Source organism: Chrysemys picta, chromosome 20, assembly GCF_011386835.1.
Source record: "Chrysemys picta bellii isolate R12L10 chromosome 20, ASM1138683v2, whole genome shotgun sequence".
NCBI classification, from domain to species: Eukaryota; Metazoa; Chordata; order Testudines; family Emydidae; genus Chrysemys; species Chrysemys picta.
Genome location: NC_088810.1, coordinates 11,494,539 through 11,517,350, shown reverse-complemented (window position 1 = coordinate 11,517,350; position 22,812 = coordinate 11,494,539). Strand labels below are relative to the sequence as shown.

The 22,812-nt window shown below is 50.7% G+C and overlaps 1 protein-coding gene across 11 annotated transcripts in view; it reads left to right on the top strand.

Moving 5' to 3' along the window:
- The window catches only part of LOC101947369 (IgGFc-binding protein-like), a 365,233-nt gene that overhangs the window by 17,753 nt on the left and 324,668 nt on the right, over positions 1 to 22,812 (top strand). For 9 of the 11 annotated variants that reach the window (XR_010594098.1, XM_065574392.1, XM_065574386.1 and 6 more), the window contains exons 4-13: positions 1,169 to 2,440; positions 3,500 to 3,840; positions 6,393 to 6,966; positions 7,832 to 8,409; positions 8,899 to 9,466; positions 10,140 to 10,735; positions 15,342 to 15,915; positions 16,173 to 16,366; positions 19,586 to 19,727; positions 20,455 to 20,789. Coding sequence is in view for 10 of the 11 variants with exons in the window: in XM_065574392.1 (XP_065430464.1) it covers positions 1,169 to 2,440; positions 3,500 to 3,840; positions 6,393 to 6,966; positions 7,832 to 8,409; positions 8,899 to 9,466; positions 10,140 to 10,735; positions 15,342 to 15,915; positions 16,173 to 16,366; positions 19,586 to 19,727; positions 20,455 to 20,789 (5,174 nt within the window). In the remaining variant the exon portion in view is untranslated. The remainder of the gene's footprint in view (positions 1 to 1,168; positions 2,441 to 3,499; positions 3,841 to 6,392; positions 6,967 to 7,831; positions 8,410 to 8,898; positions 9,467 to 10,139; positions 10,736 to 15,341; positions 15,916 to 16,172; positions 16,367 to 19,585; positions 19,728 to 20,454; positions 20,790 to 22,812) is intronic. The other 2 variants (XM_065574394.1, XM_065574389.1) reach the window with 2 other exon arrangements.

Below are 22,812 nucleotides of genomic sequence, written 5' to 3'. Positions count from 1 at the left end.
GTACACTTCAACCTGATACACTTATGCCAGCAAAACTCTACACTTTAAACTCTAATCTCCACACTACACTCAGCGATGTCTACACTTAAAACACTGCAGTGGCACAGTGTAGATCAACAGCAATGGGAGGGGTTCTCCCACTGTTATCAACCTAGCGCTGTCTACACAGGGATTTAGGTTGGCTTAAGTATGTTGCTTAGGGGTGTGGATTTTTCATACCCCTGAGAGACATAGCTGGGTCAATCTAATTTTCTAGTGTGGACCAATCATAGTAGTGTAAATCTGGTCCAAGTGAAATAACCTGTGCCAGCAAAAATGCAGTTTTGTTGGCATAAACTGTATCTACACTAGAGTATGACACCTCTTCCTACTCCTGACTAACACAGCTATGCAGGCTGAAATCTGTAGTGTAGACATGGCTTTATAGAGCATCCTTTTTTGGATTAGCTAATGTCGCTTGGGAAGGGGTGTAAATGAAAGAAAACACTTATTCTGGAATACAGGTGTCCACACTGGTGGGTTATACCAGTAAAATAATACCTGTATAACTATATTGTACATCTGGTGAAACTTTCTCATGTTGACAGAACCTTAGGCATCTTTATATAACTGGCTCCAAACAGGGATTATATTCATATAACTCTATGTATATAAAATCACCCCCTTAAGCAAAATAGTTATACTGGGACAACCACTGTGTGTAGTCTAGGACGAAGTTTGGCTGCCCAGGAAAATCAGTTGAGGTTGGGGGAAATGCACTTCTCAGGAGAAATGTGGATGGACCCTAAGACAAAAGGTAAGACACTCCAAGGCCTGGTCTATGCTAGAGTTTAACTATGTCAGTCAGGGATGTGAAAAATCCTCACTCCTGAGTCTCATAGATAAGCTGACCTAAGTCCTCATGTAGACAGTGCTAGGTCTCATATTTGTCTGGGGGGTGAATATGAGAGACGAGAGGAAGAGATGGAGTTACAGCTGGCCTTGTAAAATGTACCAATGACATTCACTCCCAGAGCTAGGGTTAGAAGCCAGGAGCCCCCACTCCCCTGAGTCTGTGCTCCTTGTTATCAGTCCTAGGAAGGCTGGCACCAAACGACAAGAGCAGGTCTCGTAAAATGTTGGTGTCCTGGTTTGTGATGCTCTTTTGTATTTGTCTCCTCAAATCTAGGCATTTCTGGTGCTGCCTCTACTGTTCAACCTCCATATCTTCCCAGTACCTCTTGCTCAGGCCCCCAAGGGACAGAATTTATTACAGTCTTCATGCAGAATCACTTATCAAGTTATGGCAGTAAAGACTTCAAGTTGTTCATCACTGGCTACATCCCTGGGACATTTGTCACCATCTCAGTAAATAAAGCAGATTTTTTGACTAGTATCACTGCAAATCCCGAACAGACAGTATCTGTGATGATCCCAGCATTTGTGGAGCTGGCTGGAAGCAACACATTTGACCACACAGTCATTGTCCGGGCTGAACATGAGATCTCCATCCTTGCTCTGAACTATAAGCGCTATACAGCTGATACCACTGTAGTGTACCCTGTGGAGAAGCTTGGGACAGAGTACTATGTGGTGACTCCACTGGGGAATCCAGATGGTCTTGATAAACAATTTGCTGTAGTAGCCTGGAAGGATCCCACCATTGTTGAAGTTTACCTCAAAGGGGCTGTCACTTTTCAAAGAAAATCCTACAGCGCAGGGAAAAAACTGGTCATCCCACTTGAAGCTTACCAGGCCGTCCAGCTGCAAAGCCGTGATGACTTATCCGGCACCAGAATCGTGTCCCAGAATCCCGTGGCCGTCTATAGTGGACACGTATGTGTTGCAAAGCACACCAAATGTGACTATGTGAGTGAGCAGCTCCTGCCGGTGTCTGGCTGGGGCACCACATTCATCGTACCTCCTTTATCCTTCCAGCCCAAATTTGACCTGGTGTATGTGGCTGCTTCCCAATACACTCACATTGATTATCAGTCTGGGAGGGTGAGAGCCACTAAGGACCTGGTTGCTGGGCAGGTTGTGACGTTTGAAATCAAATTCCCTAATCCCTTGTACATCTCTGCTAGTGCTGGGATCCAAGTCGTCTTCTTCTGCACTGGTGGAAGCAAAGGGAAAATCGTGTATGATCCCTTCCTCCTGATGATCCCAGATGTCTCTGGCTATTGCCAGACCTATAACATCCATGGACAGGACCAGTATGAGAACTACGCAATAATAACAGCCGAAACATCAGAATCTGGTGGCATCACCATTGATAAGGAACCCTTGGGAAACATTGCATGGAGGCCAATTCCAGGCACAGGGTTCTCTTGGGCTGAATACAACCTTGGCACAGGGTTTAAGAGAGAAACCATGGAGCACCCCACATCTCCTTTTGGGCTTCTGAGCATTGGGATTGCATCCAAATCTGGGTATGGCTCAGCAGCTATTGGTGCAAGCAGTAAGTAAAGTAGTTTTTGTTATGTCTTTTCCCACTTCTCACTCTCTCACCACCTTTATTTAGCCTTGAACCCTGACCCATAATATTACAGAATCTCAGCTTGAAAGATGGAAAGACTTGTTGGGTCAGAGTCTCTGTGCTGTTGAGCTTCAGGTGTGCACAGCAGAACAGGATGGGCAGCTGACAGAGAGCTGATCACACTCCGAGATCTTCTCCCTGGGTTTAGCCTGGGGGCTGCTCTAAATTGAGTGCACTGACTGTTGTCCCCTATGTGTCATAAGTCAGCTGAGCATTATCAGAGCCCATCACATCCCAGCCACTCTCCTTGCCTGCTCTGTGTTGCAGGGACAGAGATTTAGGAACTTGTTCTGCTGGCTGTAAGCCTGCTATTGTCCCATCCTTGCCGGTGATTTCCCAGCAGGGGACTTGTCAGAGGTTTCTGTTACCTTTGTGGGGAAACCTGTGAGGGATGGTCTAGCTAATACGTAGTCCTGTCTTGAGTGCACTAGAAGACCTCTCGAGGTCCCTTCCAGTCCTACAATTCTATGATTCTATGAATGGTGCAAAGGGCATATGTATGGGACTAGATAGATGTTTGTGTGTTGATAGATCAATATAGAGGGTGTAGTAGGTGACAGATGGATAGACAGATATAAAGGAAGTTGGCAGATAGATATAGATGGATAGCTACAGAGAGGGTGACAGAAAGATATAGTAAGTGATGTGGGGGGACAGATGGACAGATAGCTGTCTTGTCTATTTCAATTGTAAGCCCTTTGGGGCAGGGACCATCTGCTGCTCTGGATTTGCACAGCACCTAGCACAGTGGAGTCCCACTCTCAGTTGGGCCTTAGGCACTATCCTAATAACCATGATTCATTAAAAAAAAAGGAAAGGAAAGAATGATCGATCATCTCGTCCATTTCATAAACAGGCTGTCGGATTCTGTTGAGACCCAATTTAATTCCGATTTTTCCTACGGTCCCTCAGCCCTTCTCTGCTTGTAAGTATAACTGATTAGTCTGGTGTTTCTTGTCTTTCAATTGTCTTTCCGGCTAGATATTCCGACGTCATCCTGCAGTGTGGTCCTCTGCAAGGAAGGAACAGTTTGTAAGATGATAGATGGGAAGCCAGAGTGTTTGCCAGTTTCTGCGGCCACGTGTTGGGCTGGGGGTTACTTGCATTACCACACCTTCGATGGCCGACTGTATGACATCCATGGCACCTGCACCTACACCGTGGCCAAGACCTGCGGGTGTGACTGTGACCCACACTCCTTTGACATCATGGCTGAGAGTGGAAAAAGGGGGAATACGCAGGTCTCATACATTGGGTCGCTGACCATACAGGTGGATGGCATTACCATCACAGTGGCCAGGGCAGAGTTCGGCTTTGTAAGGGTGAGTGCTGGGTGCACATCTCCACCCCGCTGCTACGCACAATTGCCCAGTGTGGCGCTAGCGGGTGCTGTGTGGCAGGGATGGTGTGTGTGTGTGGGTCAGTCAGGGGCGCTGTCCCCTCAGAGTTGCACTGACCCCAATTCCTCAGCATAGTACCACAAGGTGCTGCGCTGAGGGGAGAGGAGTGGGTGACTTGGTGTGGGGAGCTGTCTGCTCTGTCACAAGCACATGGGATTTGCTGTACTATGCCAGATAAATTATAGACCTGAGGACTTTGGGCATTACATCTCCCTTGGCACGTCATGCAGGTGCAGGGCCAGTACCCCAGTGGGCAAATCCCAGCTCCGCTGAGTCCATCCTTCTGCAAGTTCCCTGGTAATTTCTAATGTAACAGAGATCCCTCTGAGACTGCACCTGAGGAGAATCCCCACTTCCGGATCCAGAAGGATGTTGCCTCAATTCTAAGATATGGGGAAACTGAGGCACATCTAGGCAGGTCAGGGGCTCTGCTTTACAGAGCCTGCTCTATCCGAGGTGCCTCAGGGGCCCCGGAACATTCTAGGCATCTCCTTGAGACCTCTTGTCCCTCAAGTGCTGCTCCTAATGGCTCCAACTGACATGGCCCCCTCCCCCACAGGAGGTGCTCCATAACGGCCGTAACTGACACAGCTCCCTCCCCCACAGGAGCCGTTCCCCAATGGCTCTAACTGACACAGTCCCCCCGCCCCCCAGGATCCGCTCCCTAATGGCTCTAACTGACATGGCCCCCTCCCCACAGGAGCTGCTCCCCAATGCCTTTAACTAGCGTGGCCCCCTCCCCAACAGGAGCTGCACCCCAGTGGCTCTAAATGACATGGCTCCTTCCCCTGCAGGAGCTGCTCCCTAACGGCTGCAACCAACGTAGCCCTGTCCCCGACAGGAACTGCTCTAACCGACGTGCGCCCCCCCCCCAGGAGCTGCTCCCTAACAGCTCCAACCAACGCAGCCCCCTCCCCCTCAGGAGCGGCTCCCTAATGGCTCTAGCTGACACAGGCCCAGCATTGCCCGTCTTGTGTTTTCTTCACAAGTGCCAGAGTTTTGCTGGGGGCTGGGGCTCGTCTGGTGATGGCGCGAGAAACTCCAGCCACCTGGCGAAGTCCAGCCCCGCTGGGAGCCAGCAAAGTCGCTCCTCTCCGCTCACCGCTCTGATTCAGGGGAGCAAAGAGCCCAGCTGCCCAGCTCCTTCCCTTCCCCTGTCCCATAAGCAATGGGATGCGACAGCTCCTATGCTCCCCCCCCCACGCAGCACCCACCCCGGGAAGAGGCTAATGTGGGTGAGGAGCCCCAGGAGCTGCCCTCATCCCATTGCAGGTCTCTCTGGGATGGTGTGTGGGGGACTGAAGAATCCCAGGAGGAGCAGAGGAGAGGCTGTGGGGGGCTGAACTGTGCAGACAGGAGTCTGGGACTGATGGGGTGGGGGCGGGGGCTGGGGCTGAACTGAGGGGGGATTGATTGATGGAGGTGGGGGCTAAGGTGCTGAACTTAGGGGAGCTGTACTAACTGGGGTGGAGAATGGGGAGCTTAATGGGGGTGTTGGACTGATGGGGTTGTGGGCTGGGGTGGGGCTGGGGGGCTGGACTGATGGAGGGTGGGCAATGGGGGGTTACTGAGGTGGCTGAACTGATGGAGGGGGGAATGGGTGCAGAGAGAACAGAACGGGGTGACTAGGGGACAGGATTAATTACTGCACAGGGAACAGGCAAATGTGGGGGTGACAGCTCCTGCAACAGGGACCAAAATCCCCTTCCCCTATAAATTGAGGAGAGTGGGCAACACGAATTGTCACACTGAGGTGGGAGGGAGAGTTCTAACATCAAAAGACAGGCCGCAAATCACAGTGCAGTCCTTTTAAAAGAAGTTCTTTATTTCTTGGGGCCGATCTCATGAGTTTTAGGGTCTGACTCATGATTTTTGATCTCTTGAGATTGGCAATACCATAGACCCCCTCCCCCACAGGGGTGGCTCCCTAGCGGCTCTAACCAGAGCCGCCTCCCTCCCCCATGGTTGGCCTCACCAATTCCTAGTCTTAGTCCTTTTGAAATCCCAATGAAATAGTTTTTCTTCAGTATTTGTCAATTTGTCACAGTCAAAAGGCTTTGAAGAGATGGTCCAATTTCAATGATGTTCTGATGGAAACCATGCAAATTCCAAAACCCACCTGGTTTTCTCCCAGCTTGCTGACCTGGCTCTTTGGCATCTTGCCAGGAGGAGTGCCTCAGAGCTGGGTCTCCATTTCCCTTCAGAGAAAATTTTTGCAATTGATTAGATTTATTCTTAATTGGGACAGAACCAATTTTCAAAATATTGAAATCCTCCACTATAAAGAATTACTTTTCTCCAGCCAGTTCTATCTAACATGATGCTGTAAACTATTTCTGGCTCCGATTTCGGACAGATTCAGTGAAAATTTTGCATGGGGCCCATTGCTAATCTGAGCAGAGGTCAGAATGCAATGTAAATGACAGACTAGTGTCATCGATTGTGACCTTTGCCCTTTCTTTCTCACCATGAAGGTGAATAACACCAGGGCCCACTTACCCATCTCCCTGAACAACGGGGCCCTTCGGCTCTATCAGAGCGGCACCTCCCTCGTCCTCCGCACCGACTTCAACCTCAGAGTGTCCTATGACTGGAACAACCACCTGAGGGTCACCGTCCCTAATGACTTCTCTGAGAGCCTGTGCGGCCTGTGCGGCAACTATAATGGGGACCCTTCCGATGACTTCTGGACCCCAGCCGAGGATCAGGATCCCAGTGACATTATCCAAGAGCAAAGCTGGGAAGTGGAAGATGAGGATCAGTTTTGCTGGCACGATTGCATTGGAGGCTGCAGGCCCTGTGCCCCCAGCATAGCCAGAAAGTACAAGGAGGAGGCCTCGTGTGGCCTGATAACCAAGGTCTCAGATGGGCCCTTCAGCCAGTGCCACAGCAAGGTGGATCCTACTGTCTACTTGGACAACTGTGTGTACGATCTGTGCCACAACGACGGCTACAGGAAAGCCCTGTGTGAGGCCCTGAAGGCCTACGCGGATGCCTGCCAGCTGGAGGGGGTCAGGATTGGGGAATGGAGGCAGCTGGCCAGATGTCGTGAGTACAGATTTGAATGCCAACATTATATAAACAGGTCTGGGGGTCAGCACTCCTGCATTCTATTCTTCTCCTTAGGAGGGAGTGTGGCCTAGTGCTTTGAGCAGTGTTTGGGAAATGAGGACTCTTGGTTGTACTGTAACTACAGTATCTCTGCCTGTCTGTCTATGGTATTTCTAAGGTGGCTCTCACTGTGAATATATAACATCTGCCGATGACACATGGGAGTCTGAGATAAGATGATGCCAATTTTTAAGTCAATCATCCCTTTATGGGCCTGATCCTTTAAGGTGCCAGGCACCTCCTGCAATGTGATGAGCATCATTGACTTCTTGAGGTAGGGGGACCAGATGATAAATCCAAAATATCGGACCAACGCAAGGGGAGCGCCTTTTCAATTGTTACACTCACCTGGGACGTCCGGGTCTTCGGCGGCACTTTGGCAGCGGGTAATAAATCTTGCCGCCAAAGAAAGAAATACCCGTCGCCAAAATGCCACTGAAGACCGTCAGTGACTGATGGACCCACCGCCGAAGTGCCACTGAAGAAGAGTCAATGATGCTCATCACATTGCAGGAGGTGCCTGGCACCTTAAAGGATCAGGCCCATAAAGGGATAAAGGCCCATAAAAACAAAATATCGGGACAAATGGCGTCCCGACCGTACTTCGGTTGAGATGCGGGACAAACTGCTCAATATCAGGACAGTCCTGATTTTATCGGGACGTCTGGTCCCCCTATCTTGAGGTGAGTGGGATTGGAGAGCTCTCTGTGCCCCATTAGATATGTCCCTGTCTCTATATTTTAAATACTGCTTTTTCATGGAGAGGGTTTGCTGCTAAATCTGTGGGTCCTTCACTCCCCAGCCATGGAGTGTCCCCTGGAGAACAGCCAGTACCAGCTCTGTGGAACAGCCTGCCCAGCCACATGTGTGGACCAGTCAGCCCCCAGCAGCTGCCAAGACCCCTGCGTGGAAAGCTGCCAGTGCAAGGATGGTTTTGTGCTGAGCCAGGGCAAATGCGTCCCCAAGGGCAGCTGTGGGTGCCTATTCGAGGGGCGTCCCTTTGCCCCCAACGAGAGCTTCTGGGTCGACGAGGCATGTGGGACATGGTGCATGTGCAACGCAGCTACTAGACAAGTCAAATGCGTGGCTGCTAAATGCAAACGTTCAGAGAGGTGTGGGCTAGTGAATGGCATAAGGGGCTGTTACCCCTCCAGCTACGCCACCTGCTCTGTGACAAGGAATCTGCACTATGCCACCTTTGATGGACAGAGATACAACTTCCAAGGCACCTGCCACTACCAACTAACTGCCCTGTGCAAGAAGGCAGAGGGACTGGTGGACTTTGAAGTCTATTTCCAGGAGAATAGCACTGCTCCTGTACAGATCAAGGTTTATGAGACTGACATCAGGATCAGTAATCAATTCCCTGGCAAAATCATGGTGAGTTTCAGAAATCACATCTAGTTTCTAAAACATTTCTGGAAAGTTGCCTTGTGATTAGAAGTCGGTTGCAGAAAAAGCATAGAAGAATCTTAAAAAACACGTCAAATATTAACTGGATTCTGATGTGAATGGACAGCCAGTGGAGAAGCTTAAGGGTTGGGGTGATGTGGTTACGCTTTGTCTGTGTGAGAAAGTGTCAATAGCATCCAACTTATGTGGGAACCTTGGGAGCTGGGGCTCAGGTAGCACACAGAGGAGGGAACTGCAATAGCCAATGCCAGAAGAAATGAAAGTCTGGTTGGAGGATCCTTCCGAGTCTGGAGAGCAGGGATTCAGGCACGCCATAGAGGAGAGAGCAGGCCAGATCACACAAAGATTTCAAGAGGTAGATTATTATTATAACCATGGGCTGGAGCTCTGTGCTGGGGCGAGAGGTTCCACCACAGGCGAGTGATGTTTCATATCCCATGTGTCTTGCTTTTATAGGTGAACAGTTTCCTGATTAATCTTCCCTTCAACCTCGATAAGAAAATCACTGTGTATAGAAAGGGCTGGGCCACAGTGATCCAGACAGACTTTGGTCTCACCGTTACCTATGCCAGGTGGTCAGGACGCAGCACGGTGACTCTGCCAGTTGCCTATGTGGGAGCCGTGTGTGGTCTGTGTGGCAATTTTAACATGGACAGGAAGGATGACATGCTTATGAGGGATGGCATGCTGGCACCAAACCCCATCAGCTTTGGCCAGAGCTGGAAGGTGGGAGACCTCCCAGGATGCTCTTCAGTAATGATACCACCTTGCGCAACACTAGAAGCTATTGAAAAAGAACAACGAGGTAGCAGGGGGCAGTGTGGGATCATCCTATACAAGAATGGCCCTTTCAGAGAATGTCACAGCAAAGTGGACCCCAATGGATACTTCCTAGACTGCGTGTACGGCTATTGCTTCCTCAGTGGGCGGGAGAGTAATGTCTGCCATGCTGTTGCTGGCTATGCCGAGGCATGTCAGGAAGCTGGAGCTATAGTGTATCCCTGGAGGACTAAGAAATTCTGCTGTGAGTCTTCCGTGTTTACTTCTGATTGACCCATGGGGATTGTTAATTCTTGTTGGTTGGTAAACGTTGATCTAAACACTAGCTTATCCTGTTCTGCAGAACATTTTTTAAAGATGTCCTCTCTCCAAAGGATGGGTACAACACAGGTAGTGGCCCTTGGAGCTGTCCCCACTACATACACCATCAGTGTGGTGTACCTTGGGTCACAGAAATACTGTCTAGCGATGTAATGTACTTCGTGGCCTGTCTAGTCCCGGGCTTTCCTGCTGAGACTGGGACATAATCAGAGCCTGGACTGGGTGGCTTCAAATTGTGACATTTTTCCATTAGGAACTGGGCTGGGAACCCACCAACTCATCTCACACAAGCCATCAGTTGGGAATGAATTTTAACAACTACTGACCTGGATTCAAAACAAAAAGCTGGCAGTGAAACCATGAATCCAAGACCCAAATTGGAACTTAAGCCTTGTAGAGAGATTGTCTGTATCCCATCATCTGGTCTCTCTGAGGCAGCCAGTCCTTCAGACCTGGGGCTGGACTGCAGATGGTGCCTTCAATTATTTAACTAAACCAAGGAAATAGAATATTAGGAGCTGGAACGAAATTGCATCTTCTGGTGATGGTTCATTGTGCACATTGCTATGCGAGCTAACTCTTTGTTCTAATTACAGATCTGTCCTGTCCCCTGAACAGTCACTATGAATTATGCAGCAGCAGCTGCGATCTGACATGCAGCAACCTCTATGCCCCGGTGCAATGCATGACCCAGTGTAAGGAAGGCTGCATGTGTGATGAAGGCTTTGTTCTCAGTGGTGACCTCTGCGTCCCCATTTCCCAGTGCGGATGCCTCCACAGAGGACTTTACTACCAGGCTGGGGAGACCTTCCACCCGAGCGGTTCATGCGAGGAGCAGTGCATGTGTCAGGCTGGTGGGGAGGTCGTGTGTAAGGCATTCTCCTGCGGTGCTGGTGAGCAATGCAGGTTGGTGGACGGTGTCCAGAAATGTCACCCATTTGGATCTGCAACCTGTTCTGCCTCTGGCCATCCCCACTACCTCTCTTTCGACGGGGTCTCCTTTGACTTCCAAGGCACCTGCACCTACATCCTGGCCAAGACCTGCACCGATGCCAGTGACCTTATACCATTCACTATCAGCATAGAGAAAGAAGATTGGGGCACCAGGAACGTGTCCGTGGCCAAGCTCGTGTCCATTCAGGTGTATGGGATCACACTCACCCTGCTGCAGAACAAACAGGGGCTCATCATGGTAAGGCCTTCTCCAGATCCTGCCCTCTACCTCATGGGTATAAGGCCTCATGGGGATAATGGCTAGTGTTGACATAATTGTCTTTGCCTCCTGGACAGTATGGCCTAGTGGTCAGAGTGAATTTGGCTGCCCTTGTCTTCAGGGCTAGAAGACCTGATGGTAAGGGTTGATACGGATGCCCTCTCTCTCAATGGCAGAGTCAATAGGGCTGCCATGCCTCTCAGGGCTGTGCCACCCAATGGCCAGAGTCAGAGAGGTGCCCTCACTTGCGGGGCAATAAGGCCTTATGGCCAGAGTCAGTAGGGTTGTCCTTAGCCATAGGACGGCAAGGCCTTGTGGCCAGAGCCAATGGGGTTGCTCTTACCCATGGGGCAGTGAGGCCTAGCAGCCAGAGCCAATGGGCAACCATCTGGGGGGAGTACCAGGGTAGGAGGACTCAGGCTCACCCTGCTCTGCCAGGTCCCGGCCCAGGGCCCTAACAGTGGCACAGTGTTCCGCCACTGAGTCAGTGGGGCTCCAACTGAAACATGCTGACTTCCCACAGGACTACAGCTAGTCCCCCCCGGGCCACTTCCTTCAATGTCTCTCGGAGCAGTAGTCAGGGCGTCGTCTGGGTTTTTGGGCTTCTCGGCGCATGCAGTTCCCAGTGTCTCCGATCCCTCTTGGGCTTTTGTTGGTATCCAGGCATCTGTCTGGGTCTTGGCACCTCTGGCTTCCACGGTCAGGTGCTCCAGCTGCTCCCAGACTGGAGCCTGAGAGGTTTGTCCTTCCTCTTCAGCAATCAGCCCAGACTGAGCTGCTCCCTTTTATACTAGTGCTGCACTTGGAGCATCCCCAGTAGGGATGTGGGGGTATGGTTTCTTTAGCCCACAATGAGGAGTTAACCCTTCCCCATCCAGTGCGGGGTGAGTGCACCCCATCACACAAGGTCATAGAAATGCACTTTGTGCCTTGCACTTTGAACAGGAGGTTGTGGGCTTTGAGATGGTCCTTAATTCCTGTGGGTGTTTATTCTACAGGCTTCAGCTGGCCTCCAATAAAGCTCTGTTTCCTGCATAGATAAGCCTTATTCTTAATCACAGAAGTGTTGGGCTGGAAGAGACCTCAATAGGTCATCTGGTCCAGTCCCCTGCACTCAGGCCGGACTATGTAATAACTAGACCATTCCTGACAAGTGTTTGTCTAACCTGTTCTTAAAAACCTCCAGTGTTGGAGATTTCATTACCTCCCTAGGCAATTTATTCCAGTGCTTAACCACCCTGAGAGTTAGGAAGTTTTTCTTAATGTCCAACCTAAACCTCCCTTGCTGTAATTTAAGCCCATTGCTTCTTGTCCTGTCCTCAGAGATTAAAGAGAACAATTTTCACCCTCCTCCTTGTAATAGCTTTTTATGTACTTGAGAACTGTTATCATGTCCCCTCTCAATCTTCTTTTCTCCAGACAAAACAAACCCAATTTTTTCAATCTTTCCTCCTAGGTCATGTTTTCTAGACCTATATTCATTGTTGTTGCTCTCCTCTGGGCTTTTTCCAGTTATTCACATCTTTCTTGAAATGTGGCCCCCCAGAACTGGACACAATATGCCACTTGAGGCCTTATCAGCATGGAATAGAGCATAAGAATTACTTCTCATGTCTTGCTTACAACACTCCTGCTAACACACCCAAGAATGATGTTCACTTTTTTTGCAGCAGAGTTACACTGTTGACTCATATTTAGCTTGTGATCCACCATAGTCCCCAGATCCCTTTCCACAGTACTCCTTCCTAGGCAGTCATTTCCCATTTGTAGAAAGTGAAAGTCCAGTTGTGCCAGAGGAGCAAAGCTGTTGATCACAGACTTCATCCTGAAGCTTTTATCAATCATTAATATACCCTCTACTTCAAGGATCAGCAACACTTGAGTATGATTTTAGATGATGGTAGGGACTTGACCACCCTGGCTTGTACCAAATACCCCCATCTCCTTGAATTAAAGGCATCTCAGAGGAAATGACTAGTTGTATAAGATAAAGGCCAAATGGATCCTGAAAGTGCTAACCATCAACATAAATGACTCTGTCACCAAGAATAAATTTGATAACCTTTATGGCCGCTGAGAGTTTCTATTGAGGGCATTAACCTTGTCACGGATGTCATGATTGCTGGGGAAGTGGCCATTGTGGCAGTGTCTCGGGGTGCTCTACTCACTGCAGATAGCGCCTCCTTCTGACAGTTCTGGGGATTAGCTCTCTTACAGGTCTAATGCCTCCCCTTGCGGTCTCTCCCCCCATTGTCCTCTCTCTCTCACTCTGTGGCCCCTCACTTGCTCCAGGAGCTGCAGCTTCCTCTTTGTGACTCATCCTCTGTCTGGTTCAGTATGTGGTTTCTTCTTCCAGGGTATAGGGTCTCCTTGGACCCGCTGTCCAGGCAATGCCACTCTGCGACTGTCTGGTAGGAGAACCTGGGCCTGCCCACTATTCTTGGTTCTGGCCCAGGGACTCTACAACATGCAGCCATAGTCTAATCAGTCCCCAGCCTTGCTGCTGTCTCCCTGGGCTGCTTCTTCCTCTGCCTCCCACAAGCTTTCTTCTCCATCCTTCTCTCTTCTGGGTATGGTCTTCCCTCAGGGCCAGGCTCCTGGGGTCTAACTCCTTCCTTGGGTTCCCTCCTTTCTTCTCTAATACACAGACGGTGGCTGCAGACTTTCTCACTGCCACCCTTTCTGTTGCCAGCTTCTTGGCTTTATATTAGCCCAGGTCACACCCACTCAGCTGACCTTCATCCTCCAATCAGGGGTTGCTCCTCCAGCCTAATACCCTCACGTGTGGCCTATCACACTAATTGGTTCCTTACTCAGCTTCCTTTGCCCTTTTGGGGCTGGTGTGGTGAGAGCAACCCATCACAGGCAGGCTATGGTGATGTTGGCAAAGGTTATGTCAAGCCTTGTGAAGTTTTGGAACAAGGGTCTTCATCTTGGAAATTGATTCAATTAATTACGTAGTATCTCCCCTTGTTGGAAGGGAGTTGAGTATATTGAAGATAAGGACTGAGACCTTGAATGGGATTTGATGTTCTGTGGGGGGCCAATGTAGGGAGCAGAGGAGAGGTGTGATGTGTTCATAGTGGACAGTGCTTCTGAGGAGATAAACTCCAGCATTCTGCACCAGCTGGAGTAAGAGCTGAAGGCTCTTTCCACAGGTATATCACTTGTTGCAATCCAGCCAAGAGGTGACAAAGGCGTACATAACTGAAGCCAGGTTATTCTCTGCCAGGATGGGATGGAATCTCACAGCCAACTGGTACTCCAGGCAAATTCTGCGCCAAAAAATTAAAAATTCTGAACACACTATTTTATAATCCTGCAAAATTCTGCATATTTATTTGTCAAAACAACACTATATAATCATGCCAATTTCAATTATTTTGGTAATTTATTTCAAAATACCTGTCAGCAAGTATGTCTATAATAATACAGACACACACAAAAATTCCACCAGGAGTACAGAGTTAAAAAAACCCCTACGACAATCCAGGATCCTGTTTCTCCGCCCCCTCCCCTCCCCCAGAGCCCAACCACAGGGCCCCCCAAGCCAGACACCCGGACCTTCTACCCCTCAGAGCCCAGGGATCCAGAGGGAGAAACAGCCTGATGCTGGATTCCGGACTTGTATGGAGTTTCCTGCACACCTCCTTCCTTAAGAGCATGCTGAGAACTGGGAAGCCTCCAGCTCCCTCCCACTCCTCCTGGTCTTCTATTTGTGAGCTGGGCTCTGTTGGGTCCAGTGGCCCCTAGTGGCGGCCAGCAGCTCTGCAGCCCATTTCAGGGAGAGGAAGGGAATTCTGCGCACACATTAATTTCTGCACAAATTCTGCATTGCGAGTGGCACAGAATTCCCCCAGCAGTAAACTTGAGATAATAGAAAGCATTACTCATGGGTGTTGCTATGTGAGAGCTTCTGTTGGGCAAGCTGAGCGTCCTGCAACTCAGATGCATCTTCTCTGCCTCTCTTCTTGATTCATACCCCATATTTATTAATATGAATTACTTGGGAAACCTCTCTACATACCTTATATTTTGCAAACATGGGATGAAATTCCTCCCCTTGGGAACTCCATTGGCCTCTCTGTTGAAGAATCTGTCCCATGATCAATTCCCCTGAGAAGCCTGTAGTTTACCTTGGAACAAATAGAACTTGACATATTGGAAATTGGTCCAGACAGGAGAGGGAGGGAAATGGTGAATGGAGAAGGATTCATGAAAAAAGTGGGGTTTAGGATAGAGGGGGTGATGGAAAAGAAGTGGGAAATTATTTTGAGTGCAGGGGGTGTCATGATAAGGAGGTGTGGGCCAAACATGGGTGGAGGAGATAGGGATGGAAAAGAGAGAGGATTGGGAGGGAGGCAGGTGGGTGGATAGGTTGATGAGAGGAGAGATGTAGGCCAGGGTAACAATGTCACCAGCTTGGAAGATGAGGATAAGTCATTCCAAAGTGAAATCTGGAGTCATGGGTAATTTTGGGTTTAGTCCATGGTGTGAGTGAGAGCAGAATCTGAAAACGTGTTGTCCCCGCCCCTGCCCAGTGTCCACTCCGCCTTCTCACAGTGGAATGCTCTGTCTCGGACAGGTGGATGGGGTGTTCCACAACCTCCCGGTGATCATGGCCAACAGGCGGCTCCAAGCATATCAGCATGGTACTAACATCCTGGTGCAAACTGACTTTGGCCTCATTGTGAGTTACGACCTGGTTTACCAGGCCAGAGTCACCGTTCCACAGCGATACCAGGGCCACACGTGTGGCCTGTGCGGGAACTACAGTGGACGGCAGGACAGCAAGTTCCTGCTCCCCAATGGCAGGACAGCCTCTGATGTGGCAGCATTTGGCTTTGCTTGGGAAGTCCAGGTCCCAGGAGCATCATGTGTAGACAGATGCGCTGGGAACAGCTGTCCAGTTTGTGAGGAGAGGAAGAAGGACGTCTTCAAACAGCACCACTACTGTGGGTTGCTCACAGCCCCTGACAGCCCCTTCACTGCCTGCCACGGCACGGTCAGCCCCAGTGTGTATTTCAACAACTGCCTGTATGATCTGTGCCTCAGCAATGGAGATGCACAGGCTCTGTGCCAGAGCATGCACAGCTACGTGACAGCCTGCCAAGAGGCCAAAGTCACCATCCCGCCCTGGAGGAGCGCCTCCTTCTGCCGTAAGTCCATGATACTGATGGAGCTCAGGTAGCCAAGGTGCGCTGGGTGTGGGACAAAAGGGGAGAGGGAGACAGCATTTATGGGAACAAAATTCCAGACTTCTGGGATTCTTCATAGACTCTTTCAGTGTGAATCAACAATCTCAGTGTCCTTGTCCTTTCTTTCCTGTGCTGTTCTCCTCTCCTTTATGTCTCTCTCCCTCTAGCCTGTGGTATGACATCTGTCCAACCAATAATTATTCCTCTCTCCATTTAAGCTGTGACCTGCCCTGCCAACAGCCACTATGAGGTCTGTGCTGACCTGTGCACTGTCACCTGTGCTAGAAACATCATAGATTGCCCGGAGACCTGTGCCGAAGGCTGCCAATGTGACGAGGGCTTCTTCTTCGATGGCCAGGGCTGTGTGACTCAGGAGAGCTGTGGATGCTTCGAACAGGGGAGATACTTCAAGGTACAGCCACAAGTGGACTGGGTCTGATTTAATTTTTGCTTTATACACATCTTAAATCCTACACTAGTCAGGGAAAGGGTTTGCTATAATGAATCAGAGCACTGGCCCATCCAACCTGGCATCCCACCTCTGCTAGTAGTCAATGCCCAAAGTTCCAAAAAAGGCAAGAAGATTAAATGCACTTTGCTTGTTATGGAGAAACTGAGGCACAGAGAGGGGCAGTGACTTGCTCATGGCCACACAGTGAGCCAGGAGGAGATGGCAGGATAGAACCTAGGCATTGTTCCTGACCCTCAGACCAGCACTTAACCCATTAGAATAATAGAATCATAGGGTGGAAGGGACCACGAGAGGTCATCTAGTCCAGTTCCTTGCACTCATTGCAGGACTTATTGACAGAACAAGAAGCAATGGTCTCAAGTTGCAGTGGGGGAGGGATACATTGGATATTAGGAAACACTATTTCACCAGAAAAAGAACAGGACTACTTGTGGCACCTTAGAGACTAACAGATTTATTTGAGCATAAGCTTTTGTGGGCTACAGCCCACTTCATCGGATGCACGCTGTGGAAAATACAGTAGGACGACATATATATTGTGACAGACCCAGACCAGTGGAGTACAGGAGTCTGGTAGAGGGCAAATATACTGGTCACTGAATGAGTAGTTTTCTGTTCCCTGAGTGACCAGAGCAGGGGCTGCACTAGAGTAATGAGGAACCTGCTAGAACCAATTAAGGCAGGCAGGCTAGTTAGGACACCTGGAGCCAATTAAGAAGAAGCTGCTAGAATCAATTAAGGCAAGCTAATCAGGGCACCTGGGTTTTAAAAGGAGCTCACTTCAGTTTGTGGTGTGAGTGTGAGGAGCTGGGAGCAAGAGGCGCAAGGAGCTGAGAGGGTGTGGGCAGGGCCGGCTTTAGCAAGAGCGGGGCCCAATTCCTGGGGGCGTGGCTTGCTGCAAGCCCCGCCCCCAGGACCCGAGCCGCGCCGCGGGGGGGGGACCCGAGCCGCGCCGCGGGGGGGACGGGACGGGGGGACCCGAGCTGCGCCGCGGGGGGAGGGGGACGGGGGGACCCGAGCCGCGGGGGGGGACCCGAGCCCCGCCGCGCCGCGGGGGGGACGGGGACGGGGACACCCGAGCCACGCCGCGGGGACGGGGGGGGAGCCGCGCCGCGGGGACGGGGGGACCCGAGCCGCGCCGCGGGGACGGGGGGACCCGAGCCGCGGGGGGGGACCCGAGCCCCGCCGTGTCGCGGGGGGGACAGGGATGGGGACACCCGAGCCCCGCCGCGGGGGGGACGGGGACGGGGACACCCGAGCCGCGGGGGGGGGACCCGAGCCCCGCCGCGCGGGGGACGGGGACACCCGAGCCGCGCCGCGGGGACGGGGGAGCCGAGCCGCGCCGCGGGGACGGGGGAGCCGCGCCGCGCCGCGGGGACGGGGGACCCGAGCCGCGCCGCGGGGGGGACGGGGACGGGGGGACCCGAGCCGCGCCGCGGGGGCTGCGCGGGGGGGGGGACCCGAGCCGCGCGGTGGGGGCTGCGCGGGGGGGGGGGGGGATCCGAGCCGCGCCGCGGAAGCCGCGCCGGGGGGGGGGGGCCAGAGCCGCTGGGGCCTGCGGGAACGGAACGGGCCGCGCCTCCCCGGAGCCCTTCTCCCGCCCCCACCCCCCCCACCCCAGCTTACCTCGTGCTGCTGGCCCGCCCCTGCTTCGTCTCAGACTTCCCGCGAATCTCTGAGGGAGGGGGCGGGGTGTGCAGGGGAGGGGAGGAGGGGGAACTGAGCTGGGGGCGGGGCGGACAGCTGCAGCGCGGGGCCCTCTTGGCGCGGGGCCCAATTCAGCCGAATCGGCTGAATCGGCCTAAAGCCGGCCCTGGGTGTGGGTGTGCTGCTGGAGGACTGAGGAGCACAAGCGTTATCAGACACCAGGAGGAAGATCCTGTGGTGAGACTAAGGAAGGTGTTTGGAGGAGGCCATGGGGAAGTAGCCCAGGGAGTTGTAGCTGTCATGCAGCTGTTACAGGAGGCACTCTAGACAGCTGCAGTCCACAGGGCCCTGGGCTGGAACCTGGAGTAGAGAGCGGGCCCGGATTCCCCCCAAACCTCCCAATTGACCTGGACTGTGGGTTCTTCCAGAGGGGAAGGTCTCTGGGCTGTTCCCCAACCCACATGGTGAATATCTGAGGCAAGAAAATCCACCAATAAGCGCAGGACCCACCAAGATAGAGGAGGAACTTTGTCACAATATACACAGAGAACATGAAACAATGAGTGTTACCATACACACTATAAGGAGAGTGATCAGTTAAGGTGAGCTATTATCAGCAGGAGAGAAAAAGAACTGTTTGTAGTGGTAATGAAAATGGCCCATTTCCAGCAATTGACAAGAAGATGTGTGGAATGGGGGAGGGGGGGAGGGAATAAGTATGGGGAAATAATTTTACTTTGTGTAATAACCCATCCACTCTTCTTGTCAATTACTGGACATGGGGCATTTTCATTACCACTACAAACAGTTCTTTTTCTCTCCTGCTGATAATAGCTCACCTTAACTGATCACTCTCCTTATAGTGTGTATGGTAACACCAATTGTTTCATGTTTTGTGTGTGTGTGTATATATACACACACATTCAGTGGATGCATGCAGTAGAAAATACAGTAGGAAGATATATCTTCCTACTGTATTTTCCACTGCATGCATCCAATGAAGTGGGCTGTAGCCCACAAAAACTTATGCTCAAATACATTTGTTAGTCTCTAAGGTGCCACAAGTACTCCTGTTCTTTTTGCGAATACAGACTAACACGGCTGCTACTCTGAAACCTGTCACTATTTCACCAGGAGGGTGGTGAAGCACTGGAATGGGTTACCTAGGGAGGTGGTGGAATCTCCTTCCTTAGAGGTTTTTAAGGCCTGGCTTGACAAAGCCCTGGCTGGGATGATTTAGTCGGTGTTGGTCCTGCTTTGAGCAGGGGGTTGGACTAGATGACCTCCTGAGGTCCCTTCCAACCCTAATCTTCTATGATTCTATCCACAAGGCTTGTTACCCCATCAAAGAAAGCTATCAGACAGCCTTTAGACAGAGATATAATGTTATGACACAATATGCACATTCACACACCTCACAACACGGCTCTGGGTTTAGCACTGCCAGAAATATTATAAATGATTGGTTCCAGTTCCATTGCAATATTTCCCCTTTTCCAAACGTCCCCTTAGCCTAGTGAGACGGTCCTGATGAATGAGTGCCAGCAAAGCTGCACATGTGTTCCCACCCGAAGGGTGACCTGCGAAGCCCACAGCTGCTCTAGAGGACAAACCTGCCAGATCACCGATGGCGTCATGGGCTGCATCAGCCAAGGTAAAGGACAGTCACTGATTGCAACATGCCCTGAGAGGTTATTGCACAAGCAGTGAGTAAAATAGTTGTGATTATGTCTCCTAACTCTTTTCACTTTCTCTTTCCCTTTATTTAGCCATGAACCCTGAGCCATAATATTACAGAATTTCAATTTGAAAGATGAAAATCCTTGTTGGGTCAGAGTGTCTGCTGCGTCCTGCTTCTGGCGTGCACAGCGGAGTAGGGTGCGCAGCTGATTAAAACCTGGGGGCTGCTCTAAATGGAGCCTATTGGCTGTAGCCTCACAGGGGCCATCAGTCAGGTGGGCACTGTCAGAGCCCATCACATCCCAGCCACTCTCCTTTGCCTGCTCAATGCTGCCCACAACATGCCCCTCTGGGTTGCAGCACCTCTGCCAGGCATTGTGGGGAAGGAGACACAGGAGACCACTTTGCTGGCTTTACGCCAGGAAAGGTCTCACCTAGGCAGGGATTTCCCCAGCAGGAGACTTGTGAGAGATTTGTGAAGGATGAATGGGAGTAGATAGTGTGTATAGGGATAGATAGATAGAGGGGATGTATGGGGATAGAGCAAACGATCATTCGGTCCATTTCACAAACAGGCTATATTAAGAAATAGGATTCCAAGGACACTACATTTCATCCTGGTTTTCACAGCCCCCTCTCTGCTTTCATATGTAACTGATTAGTCTGGTGTCTCTTGTCTTTCTATTGTCTTTCCCCACTAGTTATTCCATCCTGCAGTGTGGTTCGCTGCAGAGAAGGAACTATTTGTAAGATGATAAATGGGCAGCCAGAGTGTGTGCCAGTCTCTCAGGCCACATGCTGGGCTGGGGGTTACTTGCATTACCACACCTTTGATGGACGGGTGTATGATTTCCACGGCACCTGCGACTACACGGTGGCCAAGACCTGCAGGGATGACTCCGTCCTGCCCTTCTTCCGTGTCACGGCCGAGAGCGAGAACAGGGGGAACACACAGGTCTTCTACATTTGGTCGGTGACTGTCCAGGTCGATGGAGTGACCATTACAGCAGCCAGGGCTGAGGTCGGCTTTGTGTGGGTGAGTGCTTGGCACACACGTCACCCTGCTCCTATGCCCACCCTGTAGGCTTTGCTAAATAGAGGGCAGGAAACTGCACCCCCAACCTCTGCGTAGAATTGCAAGCTAGACAATGTCTGGCGTGGTCAGTACATAGATAGGCTACCTTGAAAAAAATACCCCAAAGTATTGCAGTGGGTATTATCATTGATTTAGTAGGTGCTCTGCCACTGTCTGTGCTGTCACCCACGTACCAGCACTTTGATAGGGGGCGCTGTACTATTTAGATGTGTAGATTTCTCAGTAGCAGTTTCTCCCAAGTTAGTTTTAAGCCCAATACCCAGCACTGGTGAGAGCTCTGTGGTAGGGAGTGGTCTGGGTACCAAGTACAGAGCACTCTCCCCTTGCAGTTAGTGCTGACTCCTGTCAAGGTTCCTTCCCCACTCTGAACTTTAGGGTACAGATGTGGGGGATCTGCATGAGAAGCTCTAAGCTCAATTAACAGCTTAGATCTGGTCTGGCTGCCACCACTCCCAAGCACTAATTCTCTTCCCTGGGTAGCCTTGAGAGACTCTTCACCAATTCCCTGGTGGACCCAGATCCAACCCCCTTGGATCTTAAAACAAGGAGAAATCAATCAGGTATTAAGAAAAAGCCTTTTAATTAAAGAAAAGAAAGGTAAAAGAAAACCCTCTGGGAGAGATTAGCATACCAGTTACTCTCACAGACAACAGATTCCAAACACAGAGGATGCTCCCCTGGGCAAACCCTTAGTTACATAAAAAAAAACCCCCCAAATACCCAATTTGTTTATTCCTCTAATTGCACAAGACAGGTTACAAAGAAATAAACATAAACCTATTTATTTCCTTCACTAATACTCACTACTTGATAAGAGGCTGAATTCTGGAGCTTTTCCCTCAGGTCCAAAGTGAAAACTCCACAGACAAAGGGAACTTCCCTCCTTCCCTTTGAACCATCTTGTCCTCCCATTGGTTCCTCTGGTCAGGTGTCAGCTAGGCTAGGTGAACTTCTTAACCCTTTACAGGTAAAAGAGGCATTAACCCTTAACTATCTGTTTATGACAACCCCAATGCCCATCATGGCGCTAGCGGGTGCTGTGTGGCAGGGAGTAGTGTGTGGGGGTCGGTTGGGGGTTCTGTCCCATCAGAGTCTCACTGATCCCAATCTGGCGCTAGAGGGTGCTGTGCTGAGGGGAGCAGGTTGGGTGGCTCAGTGTGGGGAGCTGTCAGCTCTGTCACAAGCACACGGGATCTACACACCAGATAAAGTGTAGATCGGAGCATTTGGTCATTACATTTCCCACAGCATGTCATGCAGGAGCAGGGCAAATCCCAGCTCCATTGAGTCCATCCTTCCGGAAATTCCCCAGCAGTTTCTAATGTAACAGGGATTCCCCTGAGATCCCACCTGAGGAGAATCCCCACTCTTGGATCCAGGAAGACAGTGCCTGAGCTGTAAGATATGGGGAACTCTGAGGCACATTTAGGCAGCTCAGGGCCTTTGTATTACAGAGCCATCTCCAACCTGAGATACCTCAGGATCCCCAGAACATTGTAGTCAGCTCCTTGAGACTTCTCGCTCCTCAAGTGATGCTGCTAACAGCTCTCACCAATGCAGCCCCCTCTCCCAGTGGAGCCGCTCCCTAACAGCTCTAACCAATGCAGTCACTGTCATTTACAGCAGCTCCCAGCAATTCTTATCGCCAGCCCTTTCATCTACAATGGGCTATACTGAAATCATGGGTCCAATATTGGAATTGTTTGTAAAAATTCCAATAAATAGCAATGGAACCAATTCATAATTTTCAATGAATCTGGACCCAAATCTGAACAAATATTAAATTATAGCATCATACTAGATAGAGCTGGCTGGAGAAAGTTAATTCCATTTTGGAGAGGATTTCAATTATTTGAAAATTAGCTTCATTCCAATATGGAATGAAAACCAAAAATTACTAAATTTTCTGGGAAGGGGAATGGAGTCCTGGCTCCAGGTACATCTTTGAAATCTGCTTGGTTTC